At 42.4% G+C, this 27,001-nt stretch overlaps 1 protein-coding gene across 1 annotated transcript in view; it reads right to left on the bottom strand.

Moving 5' to 3' along the window:
* Positions 1-3,092: 3,092 nt before the first annotated feature.
* Positions 3,093-27,001, bottom strand: part of LOC132883022 (zinc finger protein 239-like) — a 31,195-nt gene continuing 7,286 nt past the window's right edge. The window contains exons 2-4 of the mRNA XM_060916147.1: positions 18,920-19,028; positions 10,430-12,004; positions 3,093-3,109 (exon numbers count right to left, since the gene is read on the bottom strand). Of these exons, the coding sequence (XP_060772130.1) occupies positions 10,815-11,990 (1,176 nt within the window). The 5' untranslated portion in view covers positions 11,991-12,004; positions 18,920-19,028 and the 3' untranslated portion in view covers positions 3,093-3,109; positions 10,430-10,814. The remainder of the gene's footprint in view (positions 3,110-10,429; positions 12,005-18,919; positions 19,029-27,001) is intronic.

Below are 27,001 nucleotides of genomic sequence, written 5' to 3'. Positions count from 1 at the left end.
ACAAATGTTTGCTTCAAAGAAGAATTAATTTAATTAACAAATACGCAATGCCCTTCAGTGTGTTAGTCCACAAGCCCTGCAAAAAAGGTCTACAGGACTTTACAGGTGTTTTTATGTTCTGGCATTTGAGGTCTGCATTGCCTCCTTGGTTTGTTTTCGTTTCATAATTTCGTATCAAGGCAACAGGCATCAAACTATGTAGCTTCGTACGACCTGTATGCTTTCCTCTCTATTCTGACCTCATTTGACTGGCTACATACACGACAAGTGCAGACGGCTGGCTTGACTGACATAGCAACAGTTGCTATGGGGGGCGGAGCTCCCGGAAGGGTCAATTCTGTGCTCTTGGATCAACTCGCAACGCCTTGAGTGCTGAGTCGGGCTCTGTCAGCGTCTTCTTACTGAAGCCCATAGGATTTGAATTGAATAGGCGCTTGTAGTGCTAAAGCGCGTTTGGTGGACACAGGCATCTAGGAATGGAACTGTGGAACATTCATCTGACAATGTTGACGTTGGTTTGGCCAGTTCAAATAACGAATATATTTTTCGGTATGCGCATACGCAAATCACTGAGCTCTTCAGTGAGTATACGGAAATCGCTGAGCTTTTCCAGTGGGCATACGGCGTATACCTGCGTATCACGTAGACTACACCACTGGTTCTTTGGTATGAATGCACTGGTGTTACTGGAGATCAGTTCACTTCTCTTCCTACACTATTAGGACTCACATAGCTTCTCTCTCATGTGAATCCACTGTTGTGTTTTGAGTGTACTTTGGTTAGAAAACGTCTTTCCACACTGTAAGCAGTAATATGGCTTCTCATTTGTGTGAATTCTGAGGTGTTGTTGGAAATTACTAATGTCAGCAAAAACCTTTCCACATTGTGAGCAGTGATATGGCTTCTCTCCTGTATGGATGCATTAGCATGTTTTGAGAGTATCCCTGAAAGTAAGTCTTTTCCCATACTGTAAGGGTAGTATCTCACTGGACTGTGACAGCCTGCGACGAGTTGGAGACACAACGATTGCAATAAAATATGCTAATTAGTGACAATTTTCACTTGGAATCATGCTGAATTGATATTCGCATATTATATCGCAATTAGTCTAGTCTCCAACTAGTCGCAGGCTGTGGCAGCCCAGTGAGATACACTCGCACTTCCTGTCTCACGGAAACTGACTTGAGAAGGGTCTGTGACGGCTTTACAACGCATTTGCGGCTATTTCGAGAGAAATTTTATTGCACGAATTTTTTGAACATGTTCAAAATTTCAGCGACAAAGGAGCGACACTTTGCGAGGAAACTGAGAAACCCCGCAAATGTTTCAAGACACTTTTGAAACTTTCTCGCGAATGACTTTCGCAATTTGTGGCAAGCTGTCGCAGCCCAGTGAGATACTGGCTTAAGCGGATAATCAGTTTCTCTCCTGTGTGAATTCATTGGTGTTCACAGAAAATCCTCATTCGATTAAAAGTCTTCCCATACTGATACTCTAAAAAGGAGAGGAATTGTTTTCCAATATGTATTCATCTGAAGAAGGTTAAGTTTCGGTTACCTAATATTGATTGAATGTGGTAAAAAAAAAAGGATAAAGGTGAATAGAGACAACAAAAGTCTCAAATGGGGGAATGAAAAGGTTTCATTAAAAAGTATGTTGCTTTGCTTTGTGTAATTAATTGATTTTTGGACATGGAATATGAAATTGATTGTGAAATGCAAGATGCTGCTTTTTCTCTCTCAGTGTAGGTGGAATTGAGTTGAGTGTGGCTATATCCAACTCTGTAAAAATTAAAAGACCACTTAATTTTTTTTTTATTAAATCAGCATCTCTGTGTATGGCAGCCATTTCATTCCAGTGTCTGTGCTGGAATTCCAACACAAGCACACCTCATTTTATTGAAAGAGGTACTGATTAGGGCCTGCAACCCTGCATAGGATAAGTGGTTACGGATAATGGATGGATGAATGGATGGATGGATGGTACTGATTAGGTGATCACCTGAACAAAATCTTATTTAACAAGGAAAAGGATAAAAACCAGTGCTGTGGTCATCATTATCATCTTGCAATAGGATCAGTTTGGATGGCAAAAGCAGTGCAAGTAGGACTTTAAATTTAATTAGAATAAAAATATATCTATTCATCATGCCAAAAGAGTTAAAAAGAAAAAGTTTTGAGTGAGAAAAAGAAGGGTTCAATTCTGGCTTTACCGGTAGAGGGATACAGTGAGCTTCAGCTTGCTTCCATCATGAAATTTTCAAAGACAGCCGTTCATAAAAACATGATCAAGTTGCAGACACTGAGGACAACAAAGTTACAGACTGGCAGAGGGTGAAAATGACTCTTCACTGACTCTTCTCTCTTCCCCAATGTTCACAAACTTTCAAGCACCACTGTATTAGTGTTGGTTAATTATGTGAAATAGATTTTTTTTTAAATCCTTTGATTTAATTACAGCTCTTCAGGGTCTCACAAAAATGCTGATGTGGCTGTTAATATTTATGATTGACACTCCTCATCTAAACATGCAGATACAATGCCTGACAAAACTTCATCCACAACTTTGGGTCTTGGATGCATTTGGAGAGGGAGGGGGCTATCACTTTTTGGTGCCCCCAATTCTTTCCTTAATTTAGCCTTGGCCATTTCCTACCCACCAGTTGTTTATCCCCATCACACAGTAAAATAAATAAATGCTGTATAGTTGTCAAGGCTTAATTAATATTGGACTAGAGCATAGTACCATTGTTATAAGCGACTTTCAAAGAATGCACAACATGCTGGCGAATATCTCCAGATCACTGGGGTCTCTGTGGATTCTTATCGGCTCCAGGAAACAATGCAGGCAATGTAGGGAGAGGAAACAGAAATGGGGATACCGGGCAGACCTGCTGGCTGGACTAAAGAAGCAGCCACATAAACCACTGTGACCAAGCATCTTTCTCTTGAACGCCAGATCCATCGTTCACAAAATGGACGAATTGGAGCTACAGATAGCAGTGAGCAAGTCCATCAGAGACTGCTGTGTTATGTTAATAATGGAGACTTGGCTTCACCTGATGATACCCGATGCTTCGGTGCAGATAGCAGGCTGCACAATCCACCACCTGGACAGAATCAAAGACTCTGGTAAGAGCAAACAGGGATAAGAGTGGGTGGTCATCAAAAAAGCAGAAAACAAGATAAAGGTATGCGAGGGCACCAAAGGCGCCCAAAGCCAACGGGGGGGAGGGATACCCCCCCAGGAAAATTTTGAAAAATAAGGCCTTACAAACCACTTTTCCTGCAATCTGAGCTGTGGTAGATAAAAAAAATATCTGTTGTCTTTTTTATATATTTACATGAAAATATGTTTCAAATCAATAGGAGTATTGTTTGAATTCAAAATAAAATCACATTCTACATTCAAAGGTATGGTTATAATTCATGATCAACAAAAATGACAAACTAAATTCACATTAAACTTATGTTCTATTAATTATCAAAATGCTCATATATTAAATAAAATTTCTTAGGGTGACTGACCTTTTCTCCCTATGTCCTCATTAGTTGCATATGATTTCTTCAAAAAGTCTTGTGAAATATTTAAATTTTCAAAACTGTCAGCATTAATTCAGATTTACTGACTATCTATCATATACATGTTCAATGTATTAAATCAAATGAATGCTACGTTTATGGGATAATGTCTACGTACACTTTATAAAATTACTTATAGTTCACAGTCACTTCTCATTTTCATTTGATCATTTCGACTACTTCTTCAGCTTTTTGGCCAAAGACAAAAGCTTGTCAGTCCTCTCTTTTTTCCTTTTTCTTTCATTGGCAAGCTGCTCCTGTCTTTTTACGTGGTCTAATCTAACGGATGTGGGTACTTTTGTAAGAACTGTTATGATTGGTTATCATGCTCTCGCCATCAATGTTTTGGCCAATTACATTATAGATAGGGCGGCACAGTGGTGTAGTGGTTAGCGCTGTCGCCTCACAGCAAGAAGGTCCTGGGTTCGAGCCCCGGGGCCGGCGAGGGCCTTTCTGTGTGGAGTTTGCATATTCTCCCCGTGTCCACGTGGGTTTCCTCCGGGTGCTCCGGTTTCCCCCACAGTCCAAAGACATGCAGGTTAGGTTAACTGGTGACTCTAAATTGACCATAGGTGTGAATGTTTGTCTGTGTCTATGTGTCAGCCCTGTGATAACCTGGCGACTTGTCCAGGGTGTACCCCGCCTTTCGCCTGTAGTCAGCTGGGATAGGCTCCAGCTTGCCTGCGACCCTGTAGAAGGATAAAGCGGCTAGAGATAATGAGATGAGATGAGACGTTGTAGATAACGCGTATTCTACCACGAGACTTAGAGAGACTAAAGATAGCGAAAATGTAAACATGTAACATCGTCGTAAGAATGAATTACGCTTGAGTATCATGAAGGAACATACCCCAACCCCCCTCAATAAATGGGAAAAAAATTCTCAACGGATTTGGCGTAATATAAAAAGGTCGATTTTTACTCAGAAAAAGCGGAAATCCGCCGAAAAGCGGAAAACTCTCATCCCTGGAGCAAAGGAAGAGGACTGTGTATCTATGTGCATAATGACTGGTGTACAAACAGCCAACTCAGCGACAGGTACTGTTCCTCTGACTTAGAGGCTCTGTCAGTTGTGTGTCGACCCTTCTATCTGCCGACAGGGCTGACAGTCATAATTATTATGGCTGTCTACATTGCAGGAGATTGCACTTGCACGGCACTAGCTCATCGGCATAGTGTTATAAACAAACAGCAACAAGCCCATCCTGTTGGTGTTTACATCATAGCTGGAGACTTCAAATCAAACACACTTAAAAACTGTATTTCCCAATTTCACCCAATATGCAAAATGCGGGGCGGCACGGTGGTGTAGGTGTTAGCGCTGTCGCCTCACAGCAAGAAGGTCCGGATTCGAACCCCGTGGCCGGCGAGGGCCTTTCTGTGTGGAGTTTGCATGTTCTCCCCGTGTCCGCGTGGGTTTCCTCTGGGTGCTCCGGTTTCCCCCACAGTCCAAAGACATGCAGGTTAGGTTAACTGGTGACTCTAAATTGAGCGTAGGTGTGAATGTGAGTGTGAATGGTTGTCTGTGTCTATGTGTCAGCCCTGTGATGACCTGGCGACTTATCCAGGGTGTACCCCGCCTTTCGCCCGTAGTCAGCTGGGATAGGCTCCAGCTTGCCTGCGACCCTGTAGAACAGGATAAAGCGGCTAGAGATAATGAGATGAGATAAGATGCAAAATGCGCAACCAGGGGGAAGAATACGCTCGATCGTGTATTCAATCATGAAGCATGCCTACAGAGCTGTGCCTCTTCCACATCTGAGCCTGTCAGCCTCTCTGTACTCTTCATCCTAGTATACAACCTCAACAGAAGAATAGACAAACCCATCACAAAGACCATCAAAACACGGCCTGACAAGCCCTCTCTCAGCTGCAGGACTGCTTTGCACACACCAAATGGGATTTATTTGAGCATCCAGACTTGGAAACGTACACACAGACTGTACTATGTTACATCACACACTGCATTGACACGGTGACTGTAAACAAACAAATCAGGGTTTTTCCTAATCAGAAACCCTGGATGACAAAGGCAGAGATGCCTACCCCAAATTTTGAATTTCAGTATTCTTGAAAACATTTTTCAGTATTTTGGAATGACTTTCAGTAACATTAATTTATGCGCATCCCCATTATAAAGAGGTGTATATACCAATATGTTTAACATTTAAATTATTAAAAAGTACTGTTTTGTGTGAATTGAATAAACAAAACACTAGCAGCCATCTCAACTGAATTTCCACTCAACAAATTTCTAGAGCATACAATACATCACATTTTTATAAATACAATAGTGTTCCCTGTTTGCAGACATTACGGTTGACGACCAATCATTGGTATTGAATGTAACTCCTCAAAATTATTATATTATATTGCCTGGCAAAATGTTCTACCTGTTAATGGATTCTAATAAAATTAAAAAAAACCATTTCTTATTTCATGCCAAAGAGAGTCCAGCATTGTTATCTTAATGTCCCAATATATAAATACTTCAGCATAATGCTTCAGAAGAGACATTGAATAAAATGACATTTATAATTGTATTTAAAACAGTGGAATGATCAATTTTTTGCCACAATCCCAACAGCACTAATCATAAAATTCTGTTTTTGATCATACTGCATGTACATTTGTACTTGCAACACTGAAAAGACTTTGAATTAAAGAAGTAACAGCCAGTGTTTGATATTTCAGTGAATAAAAATCAGACATGTAAAAAGAAACTGAATAAGTTTAACTCACATTTCATGGCACTAATCGGCAAGTTCAACTCCAAGCACAGGTCAACCATCACCGCTTCAGCACGTCACGTTTCGTGTCTTTTCATCTACAGATTTCATAAAAAACTGCTGGATACCCCCAGATTTACTTTCCGCCTGACTCACCATTTCAGCATACTCCATATGTTTTTTTGGAGTTGACATGCCGCGTGCAGTCATTGCGACCACTATGAGTGATGTTAATGTCAGTTCTACACAGTTTGCAGTGCGCGTATCCATTGCCCTTTTGTCTGGGTGTAATGCACGGCCATTCTACCGTATCGAAAATAGCGCGAACAAATGTGCGGAATCTGTGCATGTCACACACAGCATGTGCGGTTGTCGTAAAAATAAATCGCCGTGAATCGCGCATGGATTGAAAAAGTCGCTTGGACATTTAAAAACAACTCACTGGAATTTTTTAAGACTTTATAATAATTCCATACAGAATAACACTGTTTGCCATAACATCGTATTTATGTAACTTTTCCGTACAAAATACGGCCAATCCGTACTAGTTGGCATCTCTGCAAAGGAGGACCAGACACTCCTCAGAGCCTGGAACACTGCCTTCAGGTCAGGGAACATGACACTGTATAGTGCTGCCAGGAGTGACCTGAAGAAAAGCATCAAAGACCACTTCTCACACAAGGATGCAAGATGGCAGGGCATTTAGCACATCACTAACTAGAAGGGCAGCAGTACCACATCCAACAACACAAATACCTCATTGGCTGAGGAGCTGAAATGTTTTTTTGCTCATTTTGAGGTAAAAGCACCCTTTCCAAACTCACCGACACCACCATCCACTGGCTCTCGTGTACTCACTGTAGAGGAATATGAAGTAAGATGTATACTTAGACCGCTGAACCTGAGTAAGGCTGCTGGCCCTAATGGAGTACCCAGAAAAGTACTGACAGCATGCACTGACTAGCTCTTCATTGTTTCACCAGCATCTTCAACCAATCCCTCGTACAAGCCATCATTCCGCCCTGCCTGAAATCATCAGTCATCATCCCTGTCCCCAAGAAACCCACCACTGACAGTCAAAGATTACAGGCCAGTTAAACTCACACCCATTATTATGAAGTGCTTTGAGAGACTGGTACCAAAACACCTCCAAACCAGTCTCACCTCAGCCTTCGACCAGCACCAGTTCACCTATAGACAGGGCAGCTCTACGGAGGATGCCATCACCATAGCCCTCTACTCAGCTCTCAACCACCTGGAACACAGTGGGAACTACATGAGAATGCTCTTTATTGATTATAGCTCTGCATTCAACACAATAATCCCAAACATACTGATCAGCAAAATGTTTGACCTTGGCCTCCCCACTCACACCTGCACCTGGATTAAAGACTTTCTAACAGATCACCCACAGACAGTCAAGCTTGAACCCCATGTCTCCTCCACCTTCATGCTGAGCATCGGTTCAACACAAAGCTGTGTGCTGAGCCCAACACTGTACACTTATGACTGTAAACTAGCCCATTCAACAAATACCATCATAAAATTTGCAAATGACACAACAGTAGTTGGGCTCATATCAGGGAGAGATAAGTCTGCATACAGGTCAAGTCAAGTTTGTTTGTATAGCGCTTTTAACAATAGACATTGTCCCAAAGCAGCTTTACAGAATCTGAATGACCCAAGACATGAGCCAATTTTATCCCTAATCTATCCCCAATGAGCAAGCCCATGGCGACAGTGGTAAGGAAAAACTCCCCCAGATGACACGAGGAAGAAACCTCGAGAGGAACCAGACCCAAAAGGGAACCAATCCTCACCTAGACAACAACAGACAACATGACTATAACATTAACAGTTTTAACATGAAGTCAGTTTCGTTGATGTTCTAACTCTTCATTAATGGAAACTTGAGTGCAAAACTATTCATGACAACCGCAGTCCCAAAGTTAGCAAGCCAACTGTAGTCCTCAGCCACAAAAGCATTACTGTAAGTGTCCAGAGTGTCTTCCAAGTGTGACTTTCAACTGTCCTTATGGGGCTGTCCTCCACAGGAGCAATGTGATGAGACTCCAACCAGACATAGGGCACCAGGATGCATGCAGGATGAGGATATAGGGATGAGGTTCTGAAACTAGCAAAGTGGTGCTCAGCTAACAATCGGACATTAAACACAAAGAAAACCCAAGAACTCATCATTGCTTTCAGAAAGCACAGCGCAGACCCCCCACTGCTTTCTATAGATGGTGAATATGTTGAAAGGGTTCACAACTTCAAATTTCTTGGGACCCAAATCTCTGACAACCTCACCTGGTCTGCTAACACCTTGGCTGCTGTGAAAAAGGCTCAGCAACGCATGCATGTCCTAAAGTTATTGAAAAGGAACAGTTTGAATGAACAGCTGCTGGTGATGTTCTACCACTCCTCCATTGAGAGTCTGCTGGTGTACTGCATTACAGTCTGGTACGCCGGCTGCTCAGCAGCAGACAAGAACAAAGGGTAATAACTACAGCTCAAAAGACTGCTAACACCCACTACCTCAACAGAGCCTCAGCCATCATCAGAGACTGAACACACTCAGGATTCCATCTGTTTGACTTGTTGCTCTCTGGGAAGCAATACAGATCAATCAAAATTTGGAATAACAGATTCAATCACAGCATCTTCCTTACAGCAATACACACCTTAAACAGACCCAGATATACAAGATGAATGTTACTTCTCATATATGTGCAACAATCTTTTTGTTCTTTTTTTTGCTATTACAGTCATTTTTTTGTCTTTGTATTTAGTGTTATTTATTGTCCTTTTTGTTATTATATGGTATATTGTCAATGAATTTGTGGAGGGTTTTTTTTTACTAATGGCACCTTACTGGAGTTGCATTCCAAATTTTGCTGTATGTTTTTTTTTTATCTATGAAGATTCTCAGTCATCCAGGTCATGGTAAACTGTGGGTGGTAAAAGAGAGCAACTGGACTTGCTTGAAGATTCTTGAAGACGTTTCACCTCTCATCCGAAAGGCTTCTTCAGTTCTGTCTGACTGGTAGGGAGCATCAGGTATTTATCCTCTCATGGATGAAAAGCTCATCTAAGGTGTCATTGAGTCATCCTATTGGTGTGGGTCAACTGGGGGCTGGTTGGGGGCTTTCCTGATCATTGATCATCCTAACGACTCTTGAGGCCATTCACAACCAGCCCCCAGTTGACCCACACCAACAGGATGACTCAATGACACCTTAGATGAGCTTTTCATCCATGAGAGGATAAATACCTGATGCTCCCTACCAGTCAGACAGAACTGAAGAAGCCTTTCGGATGAGAGGTGAAACATCTTCAAGAATCTTCAAGCAAGTCCAGTTGCTCTCTTTTACCACCCACAGTTTATGTTTTTTTTAATGATACAATGACAATAAAGGCATTCTATTCTATTGCAACTAGACTACTGCAACACTTTGTTCATTGGTCTCCCAGACAAATCCGTTGCTTGGCTTCAGCATTGACAAAACTCCCCAGCCAGAGTCCGCACCCACACTAAACACTCACTACACATTACCCCTATCCTCCATAACCTCCACTGGCTCCCTGTTTTATATTGCATTTAATAGAACATTCTTCTATTTACAGTGAAAGGATTCCATGGCTACACTCATCAATATCTTGTAGAACTACTTCAACCCAACTCTCCCATTTGCAAGTCTTAGATCTTTATCTTCTGGTTGGTTATCTGTCCCAAAATGTAAACTGTCCACCAGGGGTTTGACGGTCACAGCCCCCAAGCTATGGAATGATGTCCCCCCAGAACCTTTGTGTTACTACAATTCAAATCTCAACTTCAGCCTTCTCTCTCTGCTATCCCTTCTTTCCTGATCATTGACCCATGTAATTTATGATCAGGTTGTATTTCTTTAATCTTCTGTCTGTTATCTGAAAGGACTTCATTGGTCGATTTGTTTATGACTCTTTTGTTAATGTGGTAGTGGTTTTTTTTGTTCGTTTGTTCATCATTACTCTGTAAAGCATCTTTGGGTTGGTGAAAGGAACTATATAAACAACTTCTTGTTGTTTAATTAATTTAGTTTAATTTTGACTTAATTCTGAAGGGTTAGAACAACTCACAGCAATATTCAGAAGTCAAGTGTCTCCATGGGGGGGAACCCACCACAAACACCAAGAAACAAACAAAAAAGGCCTCAGTGTCCTCAGTAGTAACTATAAGCATGTTCTCTTTCCGTTCCTCAGCACTGGTACAGCTGCTCTCTCACGTGAACTTGCTGATGTTTTTGGAATTTTCTAATGCGAGCAAAATTTATTCCATATTGTATTCAGGGATGTGGCATCTCTCCTGTATGGATGCGTTGGTGTGTTTTGAGATGACCCTGGTGGGTAAAAACTCCCTCACTGTTAGTAGATAAATGGTTTCTCATATGTGAATTCATTGGTGTGGGTTGAAATTTCTGGGGTCAGACAAACAGATTCCACACTGTAAGCAGTGATACAGTTTCTATTTTTTGTGAATGCGCTGGTGTGTTTGGAGAGAACTTGATTGATTGAAGCTCTTTCCACAATCTGAGCAGTGATATGGCTTCTCTCCTGTGTGAATGCGCTGGTGTGTTTGGAGAGCATTTGTTCGACTGAAACTCTTTCCACAATCTGAGCAGTGATACGGTTTCTCTCCTGTGTGAATGCGCTGGTGTGTTTGGAGAGTACCCAACTGAGCAAAGCTCTTTCCACACTGCAAACAGTAATATGGCTTCTCTCCTGTGTGAATGCGCTGGTGTACTTGGAGATAACTTGTTTGATTGAAACTCTTTCCACAATCTGAACACTGATATGGCTTCTCTCCCGTATGAATGCGCTGGTGCTTTCGGAGATTACCCGAGACATTGAAACTCTTTCCACAATCTGAGCAGTGATATGGTTTCTCTCCTGTGTGAATGCGCTGGTGTGTTTGGAGAGCGTTTGCGTGAATAAAGCGCCTTCCACATTGTAAACAGTGATATGGCTTCGCTCCTGTGTGAATGCAGTCATGCATTTGGAGACTAGATGCATGAGCAAAGTTCCTTCCGCAATCTGAGCAGTGATATGGCTTCTCTCCTGTGTGAACGCGCTGGTGTGTTCGGAGATGACTTATATGATTGAAACTCTTTCCACAATCGGAGCAGTGATATGGCCTTTCTCCAGTGTGAAGGCGCTGGTGTTTTCGGAGATCACTTATTTGTATGAAACTTTTTCCACAATCTGAGCAGTGATGTGGCTTCTCTCCAGTGTGAATGCGCTGGTGTGTTTGGAGAGTATATGCATGAGCAAAGCTCTTTCCACATTGTAAACAGCGATGTGGCTTCTCTCCTGTGTGAATGCGCTGGTGTGTTTGGAGAGTATATGCATGAGCAAAGCTCTTTTCACACTGTGAACAGTGATATGGCCTCTCTCCTGTGTGAATACGCTGGTGTGATTGGAGATGACTTCTTTGACTAAAACTCTTCCCACAATCTGAACACTGATACAGCTTCTCTCCTGTGTGAATGCACTGGTGGATTTGGAGTTTACTTTGGGATATAAAACTCTTCCCAAAACCTGAGCAAGGGTGAAGATCTTTCTTCATTTGCGAAGAACCAGTGATAGTATCAGGTGTACTAGATGTCTTTTGACTGCTACTGGAGTCCCTTGTGGGCATCATGTTTTTGTGCAACTCTGGGGAGAAAAAAAATGGAAAAAAAAATTATATACACACAAGGGTAAGTCAAAAAGTTCTCAGACAAATTGAAAAAAAAATCTTTATTGATGAAAACAGCAAAAATATTTTCCGACATATCCTCCATTTAGGGGTGGCACGGTAGTGTAGTGGTTAGCACTGTCGCCTCACAGCAAGAAGGTCCGGGTTCGAGCCCTGTGGCCGGCGAGGGCCTTTCTGTGTGGAGTTTGCATGTTCTCCCCGTGTCCGCGTGGGTTTCCTCCGGGTGCTCCGGTTTCCCCCACAGTCCAAAGACATGCAGGTTAGGTTAACTGGTGACTCTAAATTGACCATAGGTGTGAGTGTGAATGGTTGTCTGTGTCTATGTGTCAGCTCTGTGATGACCTGGCGACTTGTCCAGGGTGTACCCCGCCTTTCACCCATAGTCAGCTGGGATAGGCTCCAGCTTGCCTGCGACCCTGTAGAAGGATAAAGCGGCTAGAGATAATGAGATGAGATGTTTTATGTTTTGTTTTCAGCAGGCCAAAGGATCTATGTAAGAATTTAAGGATATGACACCCTGAGGTCTCAAAAGTAGCCTGTTGGCAGCAGCAAATCGCCGTCTGCAGTAGGATTTGCCGCCATCTATTTTTCACTGAGTAACAAAAAATATTTTTGTTTACATATCTGTACAGGGGCGGCACGGTGGTGTAGTGGTTAGCGCTGTCGCCTCACAGCAAGAAGGTCCGGGTTCGAGCCCCGTGGCCGGCGAGGGCCTTTCTGTGCGGAGTTTGCATGTTGTCCGTGTGGGTTTCCTCCGGGTGCTCCAGTTTCCCCCACAGTCCAAAGACATGCAGGTTAGGTTAACTGGTGACTCTAAATTGACCGTAGGTGTGAATGTGAGTGTGAATGGTTGTCTGTGTCTATGTGTCAGCCCTGTGATGACCTGGCGACTTGTCCAGGGTGTACCCCGCCTTTCGCCCGTAGTCAGCTGGGATAGGCTCCAGCTTGCCTGCGACCCTGTAGAACAGGATAAAGCGGCTAGAGATAATGAGATGAGACATATCTGTACAAAACTGAGCAGTGCACAGTGTGAAACTAAGTTTTATTCAACTAAATAATGGCCAAATACTAACACATCCATAGAAAATAGAGGCAGCCATTATGCTGCCATGTACTGTAACTAAGATGTAATCTGATTGGCTGATGTCAAGGTGTTGACAATGTTTTGTGTACTGTGACTGAGCTGCACTACCATATGGCTAGAAATGGCAACTAAGAAGCAGAGCAGTACCGTTAGATGCCTAGTTTTCAAAAAGGCCTCGAACCACAGGTAAGTCTATGATTTTAGCCATCACTAGGATTACTGAGTGAAATATGTCTGTGTACCAGTCCATGTATAAATGCTGGTCGGCTAAATACTACATTATAAATATCGATCACCATCCCATTATTGTATACAGCCTGTTTTGGGTCAAACCCACCCACTTGGCATGCTTGTCACGTTGACATTGTTTATATTTTGACTTGCGACGGAATGCAATGCATGTCACATATACATCCATGAAATGTCTCAGTCAGGATTTAGACCTAATCATAGCACAGAGACAGGTTTGGTTAAAGTAGTAAACGACCTACTGTTGGCGTCTGATCAGGGCTGTGTATCGCTGCTTGTGTTGCTTGACCTTAGTGCAACATTTGATACCATTGATTATTCCATTCTTCTGGACAGATAAGAAAATCTTTTGGGAGTTAAGGGAACGGCCCTCTCCTGGCTCAGGTCTTATTTAACTGATCACTATCAGTATGTTGATATAAATGGTGATATTTCTAGATGTACTGAGGTAAAGTTTGGTGTTCCACAAGGTTCTGTCTTGGGTCCACTGCTTTTTTCTTTATATATGTTACCTCTGGGTGATATTATTCGTAAACATTGTATTAGTTTCCACTGTTATGCTGATGACACACAGTTGTATGTTTCTGCAAAACCTGATGAGAGACACCAGCTTAATAGAATTGAGGAATGTGTGAAGGACATTAGACACTGGATGCTTATTAACTTCCTTCTGCTTAACTCTGACAAGACTGAAGTACTTGTACTAGGACCACATACAGCTAGAAGTAAGTGTTCTGATTACAAGGTAACTCTGGATGGCCTTTCTGTTTCTTCACGTGCAGCAGTAAAAGACCACGGAGTGATTATTGACCCCAGTCTTTCATTTGAAACTCACATTGATAACATTACCCGGATAGCTTCCTGTCATCTCAGAAATATTGCTAAGATAAGAAATTTAATGTCACTACATGACATGGAAAAACTAATTCATGCTTTTGTTACCTCCAGGTTGGATTATTGTAATGCCTTACTATCTGGATGTTCCAATAAGTGCATAAACAAGCTCCAGTTAGTTCAAAATGCAGCAGCAAGAGTCCTTACTAGAACTAGAAAATATGACCACATCACCCCTGTCTTATCCACACTGCATTGGCTCCCAATCAAATTTCGTATTGATTATAAAGTACTATTATTGACCTTTAAATCACTGAATGGTCTCGCACCACAGTACCTGAGTGAACTTCTGCTCCTCTATGACCCGCCACGCGTACTTAGATCAAAAGGTGCAGGCTATCTGCTGGTACCTCGTAAAGTGAAGGCTACATCAGGGGGCAGAGCCTTTTTGTACAAAGCCCCACAGTTATGGAACAGCCTTCCAAGTAGTGTTCGGGAATCAGACACAGTCTCATTGTTTAAGTCTAGGCTGAAAACATATCTGTTTAGTCAAGCCTTTTGTTAATGGTGTTTATGAGGTAAAGGTGTAGATCTGAAGGGTCCTCAGACATAGAGTGTTTTGGTAAACTGGGATGTACAGTATGGATGCTGTCAGTCCCCACTTGCTTGCTCACTCGAGTTTGTTGACGGTGTAGTGGCTGGCTGCTTATGTCCTGGGGCTCCCTCATGCCTGTGTTACCTTCTGGCTCTCCCCTTTTAGTTATGCTGTCACAGTTAGTTGCCAGAGTCCCTGCCAGAGTCCCTCAGTGCAATATGTATACTGTTCCTACTTATTCAGGTGATATTGGGCATACCTAACAACCTGTGTTTTCTCCCCCCCCCCCCCCCCCAAAATCTGTCCCTCTGAGTTACATGTTGGTCCTGGGATCAAGATGCTGACCTCTTCTGCTCCTTGGACCTGCCTGATCCATCCTGGTGCCCTGTGTCTGGCTGGAGTCTCATCGCATTGCTCCTGTGGAGGGCGGCCCCATGTGGACAGTTGGGGGTCGCGCCTGGAGGACGCTCTGGACTCTTGCAGTGGTGCTTTTGTGGCTGGGGACTGCAGATGACTTGCTGACTTTGGGACTACAGTTGTCGTGAACAGTTTTGCGCACGGGTTTCCGTTGGTGGGGGGTTAATAGCATCAACGAGGCTGACTTTGTTAGGACTGTTAATGTTATAGTCATGTTGTCTGTTGTTGCCCAGATGGGTTAAAATTATAAATAAACTGTATACAAGTTTATACTGTACGTGTTTGTTTTTGTACAGTTGCTGTTGTAAGAACCGTCGCTCGTTGTCAGATGAATACAGATTCACTTATTATAACTTATATAGTGCAATGCCAAATGAAAATACTGTGATAAATTCATTCATATATCTTTTCAAAATATCTGAAAAATCTTTTGATCTCTAACCCTACTTAATAAAAGGGACATCACATGCTTATATAAAATTTGGACCTAATTTGAATTCATCTGAAGTGAATAGACTTGTGCAAAAGGCAAGTGAGCGGTTCCTTTCAAAGAAAAGGATAAAGGGGAAGATACAGTGGTCCTTAAAGTTTGTGAACCCTTTAGAATTTTCTATATTTCTGCATAAATATGACTGAAAACATCATCAGATATTCGCACATGTCCTAAAAGTAGATAAAGAGAACCCAGTTAAACAAATGACACAAAAATCTTATACTTGGTAATTTATTTATTGAGGAAAATGATCCAATATTACATATCTGTGAGTGGCAAAAGTATGTGAACCTCTAGGATTAGCAGTTAATTTGAAGGTGAAATTAGACTCATGTTTTCAATCAATGGGATGACAATCAGGTGTGAGTGGGCACCCTGTTTTATTTAAAGAACAGGGATCTATCGAAGTCTAATCTTCACAACACGTGTTTGTGGAAGTGTATCATGGCACGAACAAAAGAGATTTCGGAGGACCTCAGAAAAAGCGTTGTTGATGCTCATCAGGCTGGAAAGGGTTACAAAACCATCTCTAAAGAGTTTGGAATCCATCAATCCACAGTCAGACAGATTGTGTACAAATGGAGGAAACGCAAGACCATTGTTACCCTCCCCAGGAGTGGTCGACCAACAAAGATCACTCCAAGAACAAGGCATGTAATAGTCGGCGAGGTCACAAAGGATCCCAGGGTAAATACTAAGCAACTGAAGGCCTCTCTCACATTGGTTAATGTTAATGTTCATGAGTCCACCATCAGGAGGACACTGAACAACAATGGTGTGCATGGCAGGATTGCAAGGAGAAAGTCACTGCTCTCCAAAAAGAACACTGCTGCTTGTCTGCAGTTTGCTAAAGATCACGTGGACAAGCCGGAAAGCTATTGGAAAATGTTTTGTGAACGGATGAGACCAAAATAGAACTTTTTGGTTTAAATGAGAAGCATTATGTTTGGAGAAAGGAAAACACTGCATTCCAGCATAAGAACCTTATCCCATCTGTGAAACATGGTGGTGGTAGTATCATGGTTTGGGCCTGATTTGGTGCTTCTGGGCTAGAACAGCTTGCCATCATTGATGGAACAATGAATTCTGAATTATACCAACAAATTCTAAAGGAAAATGTCAGGACATCTGTCCATGAACTGAATCTCAAGAGAAGGTGGGTCATGCAGCAAGACAACGACCCTAAGCACACAAGTCATTCTACCAAAGAATGGTTAAAGAAGAATAAAGTTAATGTTTTGGAATGGCCAAGTCAAAGTCCTAACCTTAATCCAATAGAAATGCTGTGGAAGGATCTGAAGCGAGCAGTTCATGTGAGGAAACCCACCAACATCCCAGAGTTGAAGCTGTTCTGTATGGAGGAACGGGCTAAAATTCCTCCAAGCCGGTGTGCAGGACTGATCAACAGTTACTGCAAACGTTTAGTTGCAGTTATTGCTGCACAAGGGGGTCACACCAGATACTGAAAGCAAAGGTTCACATACTTTTGCCACTCACAGATATGTAATATTGGATCATTTCCCTCAATAAATAAATGACCAAGTATAAGATTTTTGTCTCATTTGTTTAACTGGGTTCTCTTTATCTACTTTTAGGACTTGTGTGAAAATCTGATGATGTTTTAGGTCATATTTATGTAGAAATATAGAAAATTCTAAAGGGTTCACAAACTTTCAAGCACCACTGTAGAACCTGTAAAAAACCTGAATCAAGTTCAGTACCTGATATCACTACAGACACTCTTATAGAAGCTTTAGGATTAGATCAATACTCAGATTGTTCAGAAATTGAATAATGAATAAAAATTGACTATACAAGACATATATTTTTTATGTTTACAAAATCAAATTATTGTAACTGTGACTTGATTTTGTAAACATCAAAAATATATAACATTTTGTATTGTCAAATTTATTTTTGAATCATTACTATATGGCAGGGGGCGGCACGGTGGTGTAGTGGTTAGCACTGTCGCCTCACAGCAAGAAGGTCCTGGGTTCGAGCCCAGCAGCCGGCGAGGGCCTTTCTGTGTGGAGTTTGCATGTTCTCCCCAGGTCTGCGTGGGTTTCCTCCGGGTGCTCCGGTTTCCCCCCACAGTCCAAAGACATGCAGTTTAGGCTAATTGGTGGCTCTAAATTGACCGTAGGCGAGTGCGAATGGTTGTTTGTCTCTGTGTCAGCCCTGCGAGAACCTGGTGACTTGTCCAGGGTGTACCCTGCCTCTCACCCATAGTCAGCTAGGATAGGCTCCAGCTTGCCTGCGACCCTGTAGGAAAGGATGAGAGGCTATACATGATGGATGGATGAACTATATGGCAGTTCTATTAAAATTTTTAGTATTGATTACCATCACTTCAGATTCTATTTTGCTGTTTACAATAAAGTGGAAATTCCTCCCCAAATGCCTTGAAACTGTGTATCAGATAAGCCCAGTTTTCCATTTTTCTTGCCTGTGGCTCACGGTGAAGGGCTTCAGCCTTTTTAACTGTACCCTCCTATTCTCTGCCTCATACACTTTTATTCTCCTAAACTTTGAGACCACTGGACACCCCATGTAAAGAAAACTTATAATGATACAGAATTAATAGATTCAGAATCTGTTTAATCTTGTTTTGTTTCCCAATTAAGGAATGGGAAAGTAACCCAAGAGAAAAGAACTGCTGTGTTTCTGCATGAGGAACTCATAAATAGCTTGATGCAAACACTATTACTTAATTGATTGATTGATTGATTGATTGATTGATTGATTGATTGATTGATTGATTGATTATCAGCAGTATTTCTGCCCACTGCCCCATTGTGGATGTGGTGAAGTTTCTTCTTGTTTTTACCTGCAACAATTCACAAGTTACAACAACGACAACTGTCAGTCTAAAAACTGATGTACTTTACATATCTGGTCTCCACCTCAGTCAGAACATGACGTTTCTGACGAATGTATGGATCAAACAACTGACATGAGACACAGAGATGCATCGATTGACATTAGTGATGCATTAAAATGGAGCAGCAAAGTTTGATAGATTGACATTTTGGCAAAAAAAAATTTAACTATATCTACAAATTAAAAAAAAAAATTCAACAAAATAGGCAGCATTTTGCTTCTCTTTTCCCAATAACATCATCTGTTTCTAATGTTATTTATGACAGACAACAAATTTAGTGAAAATTGCACTAAAATTGACACAAACTTAAACTTACTTGTGGTTGTTTTCTATCATGACATCGGAAAGGAATAATCCGATGTGTGTGCCACACTCACAGGAAGTGACCTCTCGCTGGTCAGCCTGGCTCAGTGACCAAGATGATGCTAAGGAAATTAAGTATGCAGATTTCAGTTATTTAAATGGTACTTTTCACAAATAAATGGGCACCCAACCAAAATGTCTCTTGGCCAAAAATCTGAAGCAACTCCCGGTAAAATCCACTCAAGATTTCTGATTTTCATTGCCTCAGTCATAATGTCAGTGTGGTGACCAAGCTCCAGGATGAGCAGTGGTCCAGGTTCTGCGGTTGATTTATCACAATATAAGGCATAGGTGGCCAACCCGCGGCTCGCGAGCCGCATGCGGCTCTTTGCCTGGTGTCATGCGGCTCTCACCTTCACGTCCAAGTTGGTGTTCGTTTGTGGTTTTATGTGCGTTTTCGCTTCACTGCAGTTAATTACGGTTATTTTATTAAAGGTGCTTCGCTTGGTTTCATTACGGTATTTTCACATCATGACAAATGCGCAGGTGCGTTTGGGCGCGCAAGCCTGAGTAGTGGGTGAGTGCTCATTCAGTTTTGATGCCTTGAGTGAGAGTAGAGTATACTGTAAGTGTAAATAGTCATGAGAACACAGAACACATTGAATGAGAAGGTGTGTCCAAACTTTTGGCATGTAGTGTATATACATTATGTATTTGTTCATTTGTTTTCCAGTTATCAATTTGTGTGTGTGCGTGTGTGTTCTTCTTTCAAAAATTTGAGCATTGTATTATATTTTATCTATATTTGCACTTGCACTGATCACTGTTCCCAGTGCCTATGGAGCTTGTACTGTTTGAGGAAATTAAATTAGCACTTTGTAATTTCCTTTTTCCGACTGACTGTATTTATTTGAATACTTATTTATTTGAATGCAGGTCTTGTGCAGGTCATGCAATTGAGAATTCAAGCTGAAGCAAAATGGCTTTTGCATTTTGGATGTTAAACAGGTAACTCCAAAATGCACTAGAATACAGGAAATTGCATCTAAGAAATCCAAAATTTTTTGGGGGAGGCCCCCCGGAACCCCCCCAATGGGGGGAATCCCCACATGTAAACAATGTCTGCCTTTGTGTCCCACCTACAATTTTCTTTACCAGTCACCACTGTTGAAAATGACTGGCCTGTGGTCTTGGTACTGCAGTAAATGTATCATTATCATGTTGGTGTGGGGCATTGGTTAAGTTGGAGTGTGACATCAATGTGGCTGTGTGTGTGTGTCCGCACGCGCAGAAGGAAGGGTAATATTTGTGTGCCCATGTTCATGTGCCGATGTGGCTCTTTGCCGTAACACAGTAAGAATTGTGGCTCTTGGGCTCCGACTGGTTGGCCACCCCTGATATAAGGCATAGACTAAGACAACTATTGATTTTATTATAAGATCCAAACCACTTATTTTACATTAGGAGCATTGAGAAAACCGTGTATTATAAATAACATGACACCAACAGATTAGAATGTGGTGAGTGCAAAATTACGAGTAGATTCATCTGTTATCACTAAATGGGTTAAAAAAAATCTAAGAAATGCAGCAGGATAAACACTTTTGATTTGTAAACTGTGAAACATCCCTGAACAGCGGTGTTTGCGTCAGTGAATACTTGCTCCTGGATATACTTGAGGCAGAATCTCTTAGGTGACAGAGGTCTATATTTCTAGATCATACTTTGTCAATTCAACCTCTTTCAGTACAGACAGATCAAAACCTATTATTTTTCTGGGGGCCCATCTAGGATCTCCACGTGGAAGGGAAGAGAATTTTTTCCCCCATTTAAGTACACTGGATTCTCTTCTTCCATCTGGAGATCAAAAGATCTTGTTATTCCAATTGCACACATACGTACAGTATATCGTATAAATAGTCCTCTGGTGTTTCCTAGTGCTGATTGGAAGTTCTCTTGTTCAAGAATTTTTTCAGGACAACATTGGTATCTTACATCGCTGGCTGTCATGAGCTCAAATTGTCAGACTGTATTTTAATTTTAGGAGAAAAACTGCTCAACCTTGTTTTAGAAGAGTGTGGCAACAGGGGCAAGGACAAGTGTCAGCTGTGAATGGCGAGGAGTCAGGTTGAACCAGCAGGTAACACGTTATGAATTACACCTTTGTTTAATTACTGGTTGCCTATTAACATGTGTCTGTGTGTCTTACAGATAGTCAGTAATGAGAGAGAGAGAGAGAGCTGCACTCCCCAACATGTGTGTCTTTTAAATAGTATTTACTGAAAAGTTGACCGACCGCCTCTGAAGCTGCATTGTGCAGCTTCATTAGGTAGTGTTGTTCAAGATGTGGTTGAGGATCACCTTGGCATATAGTTTGCCTGTGATGGGCAGAAGTGTGACTCCCCTGTAATTGCCAAAGGTGAAAAGGCAATTCTTCTTGAACAGAGTTACAATGTGGCCATCTTTGAACTCCTGTGGCACTCTCTTCATCCCAGATAGTCAGGAGAAGCTTGTGTAGCTGTGTTAGTAGAGGGTGGCCTCCAGCCTTTAGAACTTCAGCAGGGATCCCGTCTGGGCCAGGTTCTTTATTGTTAGCTAGCTGTTTCAGAGCTTTCTCAACTTCAGACTCTGTAGGTGGTATTGCTAGATCAGTCTGGACTTCCTCCTAGGGAATATCATCTGAAAAAATCCCACAAGTTCACCTACCTGGGAGGAGACCTGACTGACGACAGTGACCTAGAGCCTGAGATAAAGAAGAGGATAAGCAGAGCCATCAGTACCTTTCACTCTCTTGCTACCAGGTGTTTTGACAGAAAAGGTCTATCAATTAACACCAAGCTGGCAATCTACAAAGCCATCATATTGCCAACACTCCTCTACGGCAGCAAAACATGGCCCACCCTAGCCCACCACCTACATATGCTGGAAATGTACCACCAAAGATCACTATGGCACATACTTAAAATCAGTTGGTGGCAACATATCACAAACATGGAGGTTCTAAGAAGAGCTAGTTGCACCACCATAGAGACCACCATTAGAACCAACCGCCTATGTTGGCTTGGCCATGTCTGTCACATGGATGACAACCAAATTCCTAAACAGCTCCTATTCGGTGAATTAGCCAGTGGAACCAGATCCAGAGGGCACCCAAGAAAAAGGTGGAAAGACTGTGCCAAAAAGGATCTGAACATCTGTGGTTTTGGTGAAAACTGGTACGAGGAAACATCAAACTGTGATGCATGGCGAAACAAACTAAGATGGGGCAAAGCATTGGCTGAGACAAAGCTTGCAGAAAGAACTGAGGCCAGACGCTGCACACGACACAACCGACAAGCCGACAGGGTTACCAATTGTCACCGGTGACAAGGACAGCAGTGAGTGACTGACTGAAAAGTGAAAGTTAGAATAAAGTGCACCTTGAATTGTCATGCCTGTCTCCAATTCCTCATTGTCCAAACATTAAAAGTAATTAAGCTGGTGCCGAAACCCAGGACTTGAGGAACAAAATGCTGCCATGGAGTCAGGGAATTCATCCAGACCCTTACCATCGACCTCCAAAAAAAAAAAGCTTCTCGCACTGTCCATTGAATGGGGGTAATGCTTCCAGGACCTGTGCAAGGCCCAAGTGAGAGACTGGCAGGTGGTGCAGTGCTTGGTCCAATCAGCGGGTACTCCAGCAGTCACTCCTGCAGCCAGCATTCCTGTTCAGCTGGTCAAGATGGGGATGCAGGACTACCCAGAAGCATTCCTCGAGCTGTTTGAGCGCATTGTGGAGGCGAGCTCGTGGCCAACCTCACTGTGGGTGATTCATCAATTGTCACTCCTGTCAGGGGAAGCACAGCTTGTGGCTCAGCAACTCCTGGCCACCAGCATGCTAGAGTACACAGACCTGAAGCAGGCTATACTGCAACGGGTCGGCCATAGCCCCAAAGAACATTGCCAGCAGTTCTGCATGCTGGCCTACAGCGAAGTCAGCCACCTGTTTGTGTTCACACAGCAGCTCCAAGATGCCTGCCGACAGTGGCTGCTGGCAGGTGAGCCTGATGTGGAGGACATCATTGATCGCATGACATTGGCGCAGTTGGCCACCCAACTGCTGAGCAAGATCTTGATATGGATCCAGCATCACCTTCCAGTGTTGCTGGAGGAGGCAATCTGGCTGGAAGAGGACCACCTGATGGCATTGGAAGCAAAAAATCCTGCAGAAAATGCATGGAATTAGAACAGAGGATTTCTATTCTGGAATCAAAGATTAATGCTCTGCCAAAGATGGACGAATTAAAAGCGATATCTCAGGAAAGGAGTACAGAAACAGTGGCTGAGAATGCAGAGATTGCGCTCCGACAGACTGAGGACATTGCAGACCAAGTGGAAGAATTCATCACTCAAGCTGTACAAAATGTGAGTACTGAAAACTGGCAAATGATGGGTGCTAAGCCCAAAAACAAAAACAGAAGAGTAATTACTTCAACACCAGCTCGTTCTACAAATTACAATAGGATCTACAATCCTATGGAAAATCCACAGCCCATAAAGCTTCAGAACAAATTTGAATGCCTCAGGGATGTGGAAGAGGATTTGTCAAGTGGACAAACACATAGTAAAAAGAGATTGCACCAAGATCGAAGAGCTGTGAGAAGAGGCAAAAAGCAGCTCGTAACACCACCTGATCCCACAACCCTTGTTCTTGGTGATTCCACTGTAAGACAATTAAAAGGTTATGAGATGATTATTTGTTGTCTTCCAAATGCATCCATCTCTGACACCAAAGACAGCATTTTGAAACTCATGTCCGAGCATAAAACTATAAAACGTATCGTTGTACATGTGGGAGCGAATGATGTTTTCAGAGAACAGCTGTTTGTCCAAGATGATTTCAGAAAACTTTTTTCTGAGCTCGATAAGACTGGAATTCAATCTTTTATCAGTGGCCCACTCCCAGCGAGAGGAAGTTTTGCTTTTTCTCGACTCTTCAGTCTTAACACCTGGCTTGGAAAAACTTGTTCTTCATTTGGTATGAATTTCATAGACAATTTTAATCTTTTTTGGAATCGCAAAGAATTCTACAAGCCAAATAGCACTGAACTCAGCTGGATTGGAGCCAAAGTCTTAGCAGACCACTACAAACTTGCAATCTTTTCTCAGCCAGCACCGAGGAAAACAGTTAATAAGATGTCGCAGACTGACTAATGCCGCTTTTCCACTACAAACGTGGCTGAGCCGTGCCGTGCCGAGTCGAGCTGAGTCGAGCTGAGCGGGGCTGTTGGAGTTGCATTTCGACTACAACCGCGCTGAACCGTGCTGGCTGGAAGTGGGTGGACACATTGGGTGGAGTTAGCGAAAGTGGGTGGACGTCAGGTGATGTCGTTAAGCAGCGCAAACAGTGACATCAGTGACAGTGGCGGAACAAGTCAGAGCCGGGCCGGGGGCGGGGCAAATGACCGGGCCCTTTATTAAAGCTTATCATAACATCATTTTAGGCTACAAAATGTCCGCAACTGCGGTGTTTACCAATTTCAACACTACCGGGTGCAACTATGTTATTTAGTACATCAAGTCCTTCAAACGAACATGTAACTCAGAAACAAAAAACATTAGGATACTGTACATGGCTCATAATAAAACATCAATAGCCTATACTGCGCACATTATTTGAAGGGCATACGAATGAGCGCTCAGAGTGGTGACAGGAAGAGTCAGAAATAAAAGGAGGGCGGTGCAAACCTCACTGAATGCACTGTGTTTACCAATTTCAACACTACGGGGTGCAACTGTTATTTTGTACATTAAGTCCTTCAAACGAACATGTAACTCAGAAACAAAAAAACATTAGGTGACATACTGTACATGGCTCATAATAAAACATCAATAGCCTACTGCGCGCATTATTTGAAGGGCATACGACGAGCCTTGCGCTCCGCGAACTCGTCCACTATGCTCTGTATGTCACTGATTCAGTGATCTTTTAAGCGGTAGTCTCACAACCCGGATAGTAAACAATAAACATGGAGGACATGGAGTCGTTAGTGTTGCTGGTCTTGGTGCTGTGGCTTGTTGTCACCGACAACGCCAACAGATACTGGCAAGAGCGTATAGATGAGGCGAGGCGCATAAGGCTTCAGAAATATTCGTAATTCTTCTCCTTCCGGGTTTGCGGTGTTTACAGATCCCAGCGCGCTCGCGGGGCGTGTGTGGGCATGTGAGGACACGCCTCCTCACCAATCAGTGCACAGGGGAGTGTCTGCTCACGCCCCCAACCTCAGTCGGCACGGTTTGGCTCGCTTCAGCCCTACTCCAAAACGGTGCGAGTTTTAGGGGCTAAGCAGGGCTGAAACGAGCTGAGTCGTGCTGGTTTTTGGTAGTCGAAACGCGAGCCGTGTCGGGCTGAAGCGAGCTGAAGCGAGCTGAAGTGAGCTGAAAAAGGGTAGTGGAAAAGGGCCATAAGTTACAAAGCCTAAACAATCATCTTTGCAAGTCGTCATCAAGGACACACAAACATCTGACTTGCAGGCCTCCCAACATTCAAGGACAGACGACTCCACTTCTCCTCGGATGGATTTCCCAAATAGCATGAAAAAATTGCTCCCGATGGCTACACTCTCTTTTTCCAGCCCAAATTTGTCGCGACAAGCAGTGTACCCAGTTCATCAAAATTGTGTTCGTCCAGGACTTTCAGCTGGCTACAAATCTTTTTCACCATCCAAAAGATACATGTCATCTCCAGTCCTTTCACCCTCAAACCAAATGGAACATTTAGAAAGTCTTGTTTGATGTACTCTGGGTCCCTGCAAATGGATGTAGAAAAAAGCTGGGACCCGATGTTGACACTATTCCTGTGTTGATAAGAAACAGTAAACATAGAGCACATTTAACCCGGGGGGTGAACCAATCTAATCTCCTTCCTGTTTTAAAACAGCATCAGAGTGCACAACCAAATATTACTGTAAAACTAGCCCTTCTGAACATTAGATCACTTTTAAACAAGTCATTTTTAATTAATGATCTTATTTGTAGACACAATCTTGATTTTTTGCTTCTAACTGAAACCTGGCTGGATCAAGCAAATAGTGCTACCACCCTTATCGAAGCAGCTCCCCCAAATTTTAATTTTTTGAATGTTACCCGACAAGGGAAAGGTGGAGGGATCGCATATATATTCAAAGTCTCTTTTCAATGTAAACAATCCTCACTTGGTGATTTTATGTCCTTTGAACACTTATGTGCACTTGTTACATGCTCTCCTAACATATTATTATTAACTATTTACAGGCCTCCGAGACATTCAGCCAAAGTCTTTCTTGAAGAGTTTGATGAATTGTTATCAGTCATTTGCTTAGAGTTTGATTGTCTTATTATATCTGGGGATTTTAACTTGCATGTAGATAATACTGATAACATTTATGCCAAAGAACTATTTGCAATTATTGATAACTTTAACCTGGTACAACATGTACAGGGACCGACCCACTCTCGTGGTCATACTCTTGACCTCGTCATCACAAAGGGTCTTACTGTTTCTTATACTGTTGTTGACCTGGCCTTATCTGATCATTTCTGTGTTTTCTTTGAAGTTTCTATGTCTCCTCACATTCAGAATAGCTCAACGACTATAGGCAGGAGTGTCATAAACGACAACACTTGTGCTCTTTTTAAGCAAGCTCTCTCTCAGAACTCAACCAAAATGTCAGACTCTGTAGATGATTTAGAGCAATTCCAGCGTTATGGACGTGACACTTGAACTCAAAATGGCAACAAATGACCCAGTGCATGTTTTATTGTCTCCCAGTATTTAAACAGGTGTTGCATATTTTAAGGCTGTACCATACTGGAGAAGTGATAGAACAAGAACAATTCCCATAGTACATCTAGGGCATGCCAGAAAATGCCAATAAAAGATGCGTTATGGATGTGACAGAAAAAGTATCACTTTTCTTGGGTGACTGTACGCTTTTATCAAACTCTGTGAAATCGTAAACCTAATGTCGAAATGGAGATATCCATTTGATAGAGGGGTCCAAGGTGAATATTAAAAAATCTTTGTTTAGAATATTTTGTATTTCATGCAGAGTTTCGGAAGGAAAAGTCAGCGTTA

Source organism: Neoarius graeffei, chromosome 1, assembly GCF_027579695.1.
Source record: "Neoarius graeffei isolate fNeoGra1 chromosome 1, fNeoGra1.pri, whole genome shotgun sequence".
Lineage (NCBI taxonomy): Eukaryota > Metazoa > Chordata > Actinopteri > Siluriformes > Ariidae > Neoarius > Neoarius graeffei.
Note: the sequence above shows the minus strand (reverse complement) of the source record. Positions and strands in the feature narration are given on the sequence as shown.